Below are 11,348 nucleotides of genomic sequence, written 5' to 3'. Positions count from 1 at the left end.
AGGGGGGCCGTGCACACACTCACTGTGTGGGTGAGAGGCAGGCCTGCTGTCCTGCGCAGGTGCCTGCACTCAGGCACAGATCCCCATCCGGGGGTCCCTGGTGCCCAGTGGCAGGACTGGGGGCTGTGGGAGGCACTGAGCGAGCAGGCTGCGGGCTAGGGGCAAGTCCCAGCCCTCCCTTCGCGGACTCCGGGTGCCCAGGCACCCACCCCCTCCTGGCAGCCTCGGGCTCCTAGGCACAGGCTGGGCCTGCAGGGAGCCCTACAGCCAGCCCACTATAGTGCAGAGGGGCTCAGGGTGGGGGCAGCTGCTCCAGGGACCCAGGCGGCTGCTACACCACCCCCTCCTCAAAACAAGCGCAGAGCGGGCAGGGGCCTGGAAGGTGGACCTGCTGCAGCCACAGTGCCTGTGGGTCCTACCGAGGGGCTGGAGGGCCTCAGCCCACAGAGGGGCCCGCGCGAGGACTCCTGAGGGCGACGCAGGAAGCAGGAAGACAGGACACAGGTGCGCTGGGCTGGGCGTTTATTGAGGGGCACCCGCTGGTGAGGGCCCTAGCGCCCGGCGGGCCAGCAGGCACACAGGGCGCGGCGCTCCGCCTGCAGCAGGAGCATCTCCGTCTGCAAAGCAACAGGGGCCGTGAGGGTGCTGGGGGTGGGGGGGGGGGCCAGCCCTGCCCACAAGCGCCCAGCTGCCCCGCCCCCTGCACCCCAAAGCCCGCTGGCTGCTGGCCATCAGTCTCTACCTGCCCCTGACTGCGAGCCCCACCAGGCCCACCACCCGCCACTTAGAGCACCGACCCTCTGCTGCCCCCCTGTGCTCTGCCCTCTGCCCCCTCCTCCCCTCCCCTCGCTGCTCCTCCTGCCTGGGGGCCCTGTGCACAACCCGCCTCACCTGGGCTACCTTTCCCTGCTTCTCCAACTCTTTAGCCCTCTCTCACGGTCTCCCTCCTGCCCTACACCCCACCTCCCTGTCCTCAAGGCGGTGGGGGGGCTGCTCCTCTCAGGAGCTCAGCGGCAGACGAGACATCAGGCCCTCAGACCTGGGGGGCTACTGGCCTCGGTCAGGGTCCTTTAGAATTGGCTAAAAAGGGACATCGAGGCCTCGGGGCCTCCCCTCCTTTCTACTTCTGGGGCTCTGCTCCTCCTCCAGGAGTGCATAGCTCAGTCATGAATGCAACTCCTTGGCTGGGACACAGCAAGGATGGGGGGCCCCCTGTTCATTCCCAAAGCTCCCCCTTTCCTGGTACCCTGCCATCCCGCACAGGCACCTTCCCCCCACAGGGGAAGCTGGGGGTGGCCACCCTCCCAGACCTTCCCAGGCCCTCCCAGATACTCCTGCCCGAGGTGGCCTGCCATGCCGACCTCAACCCCCTTCCCTCGGCCTCGGCTCCCCTTCTGCACCCCCATCCCACCCCACTCCTGCTGGACTGGGACAAGCGATTCCTCCTCAGATCAGAGTCCGTCCGAGTTACAGGGAAAGGTGCCCAGTGAGGGCTCCGGGAGGAAGCGGGGCTGGACAGCCTGCCACCCCTCGCTAGTGCTGGGCATTTGAGGGGCGTGCTCACAGAGGAGACTTGCAACCAGAACGCCCCACGGATAACGAGCCAGACGAGCGCGCGGCGCCCTCCCGCTCACCCGTGCGTCCAGGCTGTAGGCCGACTTCCGCAGGTCCTGCAGGGCGCGCTGCATGAACTCGAAGGCGTGGCAGTCCACGCAAGGGCGGCCTGCGGGGGCGCGGGCAGGCGCGGGTCAGCGCGGGGGGCGGGTGGGCGCCGCAACCGCGTCCCACAGAACAACGAGACCCCGCCCTCCCCCCACCTCCCATCGCCGGCGCGGCCCGGGAGCGGCGGGCGGGGCTCGGGGACCGCCCAGGAACAAAGGCGAGGTGCGGCCTCCCGCACCCCGGGTGGGGTCGGGACCTGGGCATCCCGGCGCGCGGCACCTACTCTGCGCGGGGACCGCGCTCCCGGCGGCGGACTCGGCGCGGGCCTGGGCGCCCAGCAGCGCCACGCTCAGCAGCAGCAGCAGCAGCAGCCGCGGAGGCCTCGGGGGTCTGCAGGGCGGCGGGGGGGCCATGGCCGAGCGCAGGGAGCCGGCCGCCCTGCGGCGAGCGGGAAGGGTCAGCGGCGCCCGCCCGCCACCCTCCCCTACCACTCGTCCCGCGTCCCTCTGGGCCCAGCCAACCCCCGCACCCCGCCCTCATCCTGGGAATTCCCACCCCGCGCCCAGGCCCAGCGAACCCCCCCATCAACCTGCCCCCCATCCCCCGAACATCCATCCCGACCCTTATCCGGCGAATACCTCACTGCGCCATCCGGCCCTGCGACTCCCCGCACCCCGCCCTTACCGCGTTTCAGGGACCCCGCGACAGTAGCGCGGGCGCCTCGGGAAGACGTGCTGCGTCTGGCGCGCACTGCGCATGCGCCCCGACCCGACCCTTCCCGCGGTCCCCCTTCTGACGTCGTCGTCATAGAAACCCCGATACTGCGTGAACCGCCAGTTTAAAGGGACCGAGGCGGCTCCTGGACTCCGTGTGCTCAACTGGAGCACTGTCCGGCCCACGGGATGGCGTCAGGAGGGCTGCCTGGAGGCGGCGGTGTCTGGGCGGAATCTTCAGAGCCATCGCCAGCGGGAGCAAAGCTGAGGAAGCAGGAAATCTACCACGGAGCTCGGTGGTCAGGGGGCTCGGGGTGTCCCTGGGGCCGATCCTGAGGGAGGAGCTCTATGCACGCGAGGGCCTGGGGGACAGTGAATGCACAGACGCACCTGTGCGCCCCACCCCGGGGCCGGTGGGGTCTCATCGGCCCCGTGAGGTCCGGTCCAGGAGAGACCCAGGCCCTGGGGCCGGTGGGCGTCCACCCTCTCCGACCCGCACCGCGGCCCAGCCTCGGTCCCGATCCCTTCTCTCCCTCCCTCTCTCCATTTTCCTCCCGCCACCTCGCCCGGCCTGGAGGCCCCACCTCCTACCCCTACTCTGGGACCTCAGAGGGGCCACTAGGGCTCTCTGTGCTCATTTCTACCCCGCGAACGCACAGGGGGGTGCGCAGTAAAGGGCCGCGTGTGGCCCCGGTGGGCACCCGTCGCGCGCGCCTGTCAGGTCCCCGGGTCCAAACGTGCTTGGGAACCGGCCCCTCTGAGAGGCGGGGACTCACTTGGCATCCACTGGTTTCTACAAGGCCCCCCACGAGCACAGAGGTCGCGACGCCCGGGGGACGTCGCGGGGCAGCACCAGCCCCCTTCCTGGTGGGCAGCGCCCGGCTCCCTGCCTCCACCCCTGCGCCTCGGGTCGGTTGTCGCCCAGGCACGGGACGAGGACACCCGCCGCGCGGCAGGACGCGGATTTCCTGACTCAGGGGAAGGGACGTGCTCGTGACCGCCAGGCTGTTTATCGCGGAGCGGACGCGGGGCCGAGCGCCCCGTCGCCGGCGCTCGGGGACAGGGTCGCGCTGCAGCCCCGGTCCGGGCGCAGGGCCGGGGGACAGCAGGCCGCGTTCCGGGACGCGCGCATCTCGGCGCGCTTCTCTGTCCGGAGCCCCTCGCCGGGGCGCGGGCGCGGTACTTGAGTCTTTCACTTCTCCAGCTCGCGGCCGGCGCCCGTCGCCCCCTCCCCGCACACGCGCACAAAGGGACCCGGGCTGCGCAGACGTCAGGCTCCGTCTAAACCTCGGGCGGCGTCTCTGCGGACTGGTCTGAGGCAAACTGCTTAATAGGGAGGGGCGCTGGCCCACTGCGTCCTCAATGCCCGGGTGGCATCTGGCTCAGGCGCCGGGACCATCATCACCCACTTTCTCCCGCTTCCCCCGCACCCCAGGATTCTCCATCCCTGGCTGCATCCTCCCCGCGACTGCGCGCCCCTACTGAGGGGACCGCGCCACGGGTCGGAGGCCCGCGGGGCCCCTAGTGCTCCTCCCCGCCTTGCACGGGGTGTCCCCTCGCCCCAGCCTGCCTCCTTCCCCTCCCCCGGACGCCGGAATTTCCTTCCCTCCCCCACTTCTCTTCAGGAAACAGGCTGATTTCTTTCCTATCCAAACAAAACCTCGTGAGCCCGGCACCCGTCCTCGCTGCCCAGCTTCTCCCCACTTTCTCTTTTGAGCCCACTGTCGGGCTCGGGTCCCTGCGCTGCCCTGATCCACGTTCGGAACCCTACGTCCACCGCGCGGGGCCATCGGCGGCCGCGGCCCCGCCCCTGCATCTCGGCCCCAGCGGGATGCTGATGGGCGGCCCTTTGCCCCCCTCCGCCGCTCCGTGTCCGCTCTCCAGGACCCCTTCTCCACGACGCCTACCCTCTGCCAGCCTACCCAGTCGGGACTGTGAAGACCGGCCCTGCAGCTCCAGGTCCCCGTGTCCAGCTGCACCCTGGACATCTGTCACCTCTTGGAGAGCAGACTTCTCAATGCCCTGAGCCTAAAACGGACCTGCTTTGACCCCGTCTGCACCCCTCGAGGCCCCAGATAAAACTCGGCAGCTCTGCACAGCAGTCCCGCCCCAGGGGGTGTGTGCGGCGGGGGGGGGGGGGGCAGCTCCCTCTTGCAGATGCTCAGGCGGAACCGGCAGAAGCGCTGGGCCCTCTGCCCGCTGCTCCCCCAGCGCTGTGGGAATCGCCCCCTCTTAGGGCTGCTGGCCCTGCTGCACAGCTCCCCCCGGCCCCCCCTCCCCGCCTGGACTCACCTGTCATCCCGTCGCCACCCCTTGTGGTCCGTAAGACAACCAGATGGACCTTATAGCTTCTTTTTTAAATGTTGGTAAAATACATATAACATATAATATACCATTTTGACCACTTTTAAATGTGCAGTCAGCGGAGTCAGGCGCCTTCGCATCACGCAGCCACCGCCCGGTCCATCCCCAGAGCCGGCAGCGTCCCAGCCGCGAACTCTGCGCACTGAACACTCCCGCCTGGTCCGCGCCCACCATCCCGTCTCTGCGGAGGTGGCTGCTCTGGGCACCTCACGCAAATGGAATCCCACGCTGTTTTGGGGGGGACTGGCTTGTCTCACTGAGCACAACGTCCTCGGGGGCCCCGTGCTGCAGCCTGTGGCAGGACTCCCCTCTCGGGGCCGAGTAACACTCGCGTTTGCGCAGGTGTGTGCGCGTGTGTGCGCATGCTGCCTCGCGCGTAGCTCGTTCGTGGGGAGACACTTGTTTTGCTTCCGTGTTGGGGCTCGTGCGGTTGAGGGACACTGTCCCCTCCGTGCTCAGGGCCCTCCACGTACCCACCCCACCCCAGGGGGCAGTCCCCGCCCTGACGTGGCGTGGAGGCTGTCCACCTGCCCGGGCCAGGGACACCGGCGCAGCCGCGGGGCTGTCCCTGGGGCCACGCCGCCCGCTTCTGGGGCCTCGGCTCCGCCCCCTCCGGCCCCCCACTCCGGGCCGCGCTGGCTGCCCCGCAGGCACCTGGACTCTGCGATGCAGGGTGCAGCTGCAGCCCGCCCTGCCTGCTTGCTCGGCGCAGGGGGCTTTCAACACCTGGGACTGCGGCTTAAACAACAGTTCTGGAGGCGGGAAGTCGAGGACCCGTCCAGCGGATCTGGCCTCTGGTCGGAACTCCTGGCTTGTGGTCCCCACTCCCCACAGGTCCCTCCTCAGGGCGTGCTGGGCAGGAGATGGGGAGAGAAGCTGAGGTGACTCTTCTTATAAGGACGCCAACCCTGTAGGATCAGGGCCCCAGCCCTATGACCCTGTTTAACCTTAATTTCTTCCTCAGAGTGCCTCACCCCCAAATGCAGCCACATGGGGGCAGGGCTTCGACATATCAGTTTTGGGGACACAGAGCCTCCGCCCACAGCACCACCCCATCCTCCAGCGCCTCTTGCTCTGACCCCGTTGTTCATTTCCTTACTGTTCTCACTTTCTGACTCACTATATACGATATTACCTATGTTGATTTTTCATTTTACCCAGAGTTCTTGGGGGGGGCAACTTTGCCCCATTTGGCAGTGTCTGGGCACACCGTGTGGTCACAGCTGCAGGAAAGATGCCACAAAACCTACCCAGGAGAGGCCAGGTGCTGCCGAACAAACTCCGGGGTGAAGGGCAGGGCCCTCCAAGGGCGGCCGCCCGGCTGTGGACGGGGCTGTGGACGGGGCTGTGGATGGGGCCACCGCGAGAAGCCTGGTCTCCATGCTCCCGCCCCAGCGGGAGGTGTCTGTCTCTCGCGCTTCCTGCTGCGTCTGCAGCTTCTGGAACCCGCCAGGGTTCAGAAGACGCGCAGGAAGGGTGGGTGCGGGAGTGTGGGGGGCCCGGGTGAGCAGGAGACCGGCCTGCACGGCCAGAGAGGTGCCACCGCATGGCCCGGGCCTGGGGGGGCACGAGAGGGGACCAAGGGCACGCTGGGAGGCCACCGTAGCCAGTAGACGGGAGACACTGAGTCTGCAGGCGACTGGTGTGAGGCAGGTGGCTGACGGAGGGAGGGCCTGGCGGGCAGCTGCCCTCGCAGAGGTGAGGGCGTGAAGGGGCGGGACTTGGGCCAGAAGCCGTGCCCAGACGGTGCGGTGCTCCAGGCTCAGTGGCGGCTCCACGCCAATGCCTCGGACCTGCGACCCCCCCACACTTCGTCCGGCTGCCACCACTCTGGGACCGAGGTGAACGCTGCCCTCAGGGGCCCTCCCCCGCTCCAGAGCGGATGCACCCACAGGCCGGCCGCCCCAAGTTGGCGGTCGGGATGCTGCCATGGCCACAAACCCTCTCCTCACCCCTCATCCGCTTCCCAGGAGGGGTGACAGGTTAGGTGGGGAGGTGGAGCCCACGGGAGCTGCTGATGGACATGGGTTTGAAAGAAAGAGAGGAGGCAAAGGCGGGGGAACGAGGGGCAGAGCGTCGGAGTTTGGTTGACCGACGCCGAGCAGGCTGGGAGAGGAGCCGGCCCGCGGCGCCAGGGCTGAGCGGGCTGAGCGCCGGGAAGCAGGGAGACGGCGGTGAGCCCAGCCCGGCCGTGCTGGTCGTGTGGTTCTGCTCGTCTTGTTTTTTCCTGCTTCTTTGCATCTACGGTGATTTCTGTTGGGTGCCAGACATTGTAATTTTACAATGTCATTGAGATTCGGGGGTACTGGGATGTGATTCCTTGATATAATTTTGAGCTTTGTTCTGGGAAATAATCTTATCTTTGGGGTCTTTACGCTGTTGGATGAGCTCAGAACAGCCTTCAGGGCGGCTGCCCGCCCGCACTGGCCCCACCGCCCTGGGGCGGTCGGAAGCACAGCCGGTCTCGGGCCCTGCACGCACCGAGCATTGCCCAGCCTTGGCCGCTGCTCCGGTTCCCTCCCCGCTGCGGCGGGCTCTGCGCACACGCTGCGGGACGCGCCGCAGGGAGCTGCTGCCTCCTCCGCGTGCCTCTGCTCTGGCACGCCGCCCTAAGAATTCCAGTCATCTCGGGCACCCCAAGTCCTGCACTCTGTCCACTCAAGCCAGAATGCTGCCCCGCTATATGTGGGTTCCTCTTCGCTGCCCTGCGACCTGGGACGGGCCCGCGGCTGGGGCCGGGCCGGGCTCATGGCGGGACTCACCCGGACGTTCGCCTGTGTCACCCCGCTACCCCGCCTGAGGTTCGCCTGGAGAGCTGTTTCTGTGTGTCCAGCTTTTTGTTTTCATTTAATTATTTTTTCTGGCTGCTTGTCATTTATTTTCCACTTGGTGCACTGTGTCCAGTTTTTCAGACATTTAAAGAGGTAGACCATTTGACTGTGAGCAGAAGTTGGTATTTTTCATTTTAGACTGTAATAAACTAAACAGAAACACCGTGATTTCTGGTACAACTACCAAAAAAAAAAAAAAAAGCCAGAGTGAATAATTTCTAAACTACTGTGTTTGTGATCAAATGAATGGTAAAGAATAATTGAAAGAAGGTAGGAAAGGAGGGAACATATCAATGATTTTTATTCAATTATAACAGACAAAACGTTCGTTAACAGGGATTGTCATCCTGGAAAAAAGCAAAACCAACACAACCGTCTGCTGCTTGTGAAACACGACTACACTACGAAGGCACAGAAAGGCTGAAAGTCAAAGACTAGATAAAAGGTGAAGACACAGAAACAGACCGGCATCACCGTCATCGTCTGACAGAACAGATGTTAAGGCAAGAATGATCGAGACGGGGAAGAGCCGCCGCCGGGGCTGGAGGCGTCAGCCCTGCTCTGCCGGACGTGGACAGGGCCAGCGGACAGGGAGTCGGTGCGGCCGTGGCTGAGCCCAACAGCACCATCGATCACCGGGCAGAATGACACCTACAGACCACTGCACCCATCGGCAGCAGACGACGCGCCCTTCTTAAGGTGGCGCGGAACAGTCACCACGCTGTGGGCCGTGACACTCCTTAACACGTTGAAAAGGACAGAAACGTGGAGTGTCTGCTCTCAGGCACGGCGGAGTCAAACCAGACACCAGCAGAAGATGGCCAGGACACCCCAATGTCCAGATATTGGAAACACACGTCTAAATAACACAAGAGTCAAAGAAGAAATCTCAAGAGAAATTATAAAATATTTTGAACTACATGAAAATGAATCATCGAAATTTGTTGGCTGCAGTGGAAGCCGTGCTTGGAGGGGATTTACAGAATTTAATGCATATATTAGAGACGAAACACCTATAATCAACAACGTAAGCTTCTACACTAGGACGTTAGAAAACAAGAGCGAATTAAATCCAAAGAAGAAAAGAAATAATAATGAAATTAATGAAAAGAGGAAACGCATAAAGAAAAATCAATGAAACCTAAAGGCAGTTCTTTAAGAATATCAATAAAATCGATGTCTCTAGTCAGGTTAACTAAAAAAGAGAATATATATGAATATCGAATCATCATATTGTACGTGTTGACTTCAAACAGGCAGCCAGATATCCCCCAGCAAATGGATTCATTTGGTAACCACAAAGAACCGCAACCCGAAACACGTGACCATGGCTGGTGGGCCACATGGAGGTGGCTAAAAAGGTGAGGAAACTTTTCCCCCAGGAAGAGGAAGTGGGAGGGGGTTATTAGCCCCCAGTGTGATGTGGGCCATGAGAGTTCCCCGTCTGGCCTCCCTACCTTATTTTAGATGAGGTTTCTGTTCACTAATAGTTTATGGGCACCTGAAGCAAATATACTGTTGCACGTTAATCACACCTCCATTTTAAAAAAGAGAGGATGCAAATCACTAACATCAGAAATAAAACATGCGACATCACGACAGATCCCACGGACATTAAAAAAGATAACAAAGGGATGCTGTGAGCAACTCTGCCCACAGGTGCTTCCCTAGGCATCAGCAAACGATTCTAAAATGTATACAGAAATGCAAAGGACCTAAATGGCCACAATAACTCTGCGAAAGAATGAAATTGGAGAACGCTACCCGATTTCAAGACTTATTATAAAGCTGCAGTAACTGAGACCATGTGATAATGAAGACAGTGTAAAACTCAGTAAAGATTGTATAAATAAATCAGGATAGAAGAGTCCAGAAATAGCCCCATACATAAATGACAACATATTTTTCACAAAAGTTCAAAGGCAGCTCATTTGAGAAAGAATAGTCTTTTTAACAAATGGTGTTGGGATAATTAGATATCCATATTTAAAAACAAAAACTTCGACTTTCTAATTTTGCAATCTAACAGGCGTAATGAGGTATCATGTTACTTCCATTGGACTTTTCAGGTTACTGATAAATTTAAGCATCTCTTCGTATGCTTCTCGGGGGTTGGGTTTCCCCTCTGTGAACTGCCCGATCTTAACTTTTGCCCATTTGTCTGTCGGATCGTCTGCCTTTTTCTCATCGGTTCACGGGCATTCTTTTTCTCATTCTAAATGTCAGTCCACTGCTGTGTTTCAATATTGCAGATTCCCCTCCTGGCGGTCTGTCTTCGTTGTTAAGCCAGTGGTTACGTAGAATTTTCCCTGACGACCCAAAGTTGATTTAAAGGTCATAAAATGAGAACTCAAACACACGAAATGCCAAATATTCTCTAGAAAGCCACAAACAGGGTCACAAGTTACTTGGACTAAGTTTCTGACTCATGAATACAGCTGCTATGGACATTTGTATTCAGCTGCGTGTGGGGAACAAAGGCTTTTCATTTTGGCTGCCGGTCGTCACGGTTCGATCGTTATTTGACGTGTGGAGCTGCATCCCAATCTGCTTTTTCCCCAATACATGTATTGTCACTAAGTTTGCTACATAACCAACCGTGAAACGGCTTCTTGCCCTAAAAAAATTGTTTATTAAACTGGAACTTCTTTTAGCTTCGGCAGGACTTATTTCAGACTCTCACCCACTAGTCAGTGACTTGAAGGGCTTCTCTGCTGAACCAGGTAATCGTTTTTGAATACTGGAAGAAATATGGCCTCGTGTGTGTGTGCGCACGCTCCTCACAACGTAATGACAACAGACACAACTTACTTTTAAGTTTAATCTTCATTGTTAGCATTTTCTCTGTCACTTTCTTAAGTCCAGACAGTCAACAAAGCAATCGAGCCCTGATTTTGTGGCTTTTGCTGACGTCCGTGATGTAAGTTGCCGAGCGCAGGCTGCCGGGGTGACGGCAGTGGGGGTGCTGTGTGAGCCCATCCTCACTTAATGTCGCCAGCTCCCCACAAACCGCGACTTTCAGTGAAACGGCGTGCAGCGAAACCAGTCTGCCCCAGGCTCATCCGCGTCCACGGGAGTTACGTGCCCAGCATGTCTGGTCACACAAACGTGACCAAACTCCGAAGTACAGCCCCAAAACACTGCTCAGGTGAAACACCAGTCAGCGCGAGCTCTGCACGCGCCGGACACGGCTGTGAAACACGAAGGCCGTCACCTCCCGCCCCGCTCGTTCCGGCAGCTCGCCCGCCCTGGACGGGACGCCCTGCCGTCACAGGGCCACGCGCCCACGTCCACTCTCGCTCACACGGGGACAACGCAGACACGCCGGTCTCGTCACACCTGGAGGACCCGGCGAAAACCCACGCGGACACGGGGGGCACGTGCACGCTCCGCACTGACGGCGGCACCGGCCGGGAGTCCACTTTTGTTCTCATCGACATGATCATGGGACGTTACTGGGGACACGTCCACCATTCAGTTACAATGGACGGTAACATCTAGAGCACGGGTAATGGTGAAATGAAGTAAAACACCTTACCAAAGGTAAAGTAGAAAAATCAATACAATAAAGCATAATTTTTGCTAATGGCTGTTTAATGACAGGCCTGGAAAACTCCCGAGACCGCCTACGGCTCTCCAGGCCTGTGGCCGTGGGGTCAGCGGGCAGCCCCTTTCGGCAGCCCTCCATAACACTGCCGGGGTGCCCTCTGGCCAACACACCCCTACTCTGGGCCGCGCCCCCAGGCCCTTACCCACAGCCCTAGAGGGACCCGTCCTC

At 60.7% G+C, this 11,348-nt stretch overlaps 1 protein-coding gene across 2 annotated transcripts; it reads right to left on the bottom strand.

Annotated features, from left to right (window-relative positions):
- Nucleotides 1-505: 505 nt before the first annotated feature.
- Nucleotides 506-3,793, bottom strand: CUNH4orf48 (chromosome unknown C4orf48 homolog). 2 transcript variants are annotated; one of them, XM_016159242.2, is made up of 4 exons: nucleotides 2,301-3,793; nucleotides 1,946-2,100; nucleotides 1,635-1,723; nucleotides 506-617 (listed from the first exon to the last, which is right to left on the bottom strand). In XM_016159242.2, exons 1-4 carry the CDS (start codon nucleotides 2,468-2,470, stop codon nucleotides 552-554), a joined length of 480 nt encoding a protein of 159 aa, XP_016014728.2. In that variant the 5' UTR covers nucleotides 2,471-3,793; the 3' UTR covers nucleotides 506-551. The 2 variants fall into 2 exon arrangements, with proteins under 2 accessions (XP_016014728.2, XP_016014729.1); XM_016159243.2 differs by having other exon boundaries at nucleotides 2,347-2,454.
- Nucleotides 3,794-11,348: the final 7,555 nt, after the last annotated feature.

Source organism: Rousettus aegyptiacus, unplaced genomic scaffold, assembly GCF_014176215.1.
Source record: "Rousettus aegyptiacus isolate mRouAeg1 unplaced genomic scaffold, mRouAeg1.p scaffold_m13_p_10, whole genome shotgun sequence".
NCBI lineage: Eukaryota > Metazoa > Chordata > Mammalia > Chiroptera > Pteropodidae > Rousettus > Rousettus aegyptiacus.
Note: the sequence above shows the minus strand (reverse complement) of the source record. Positions and strands in the feature narration are given on the sequence as shown.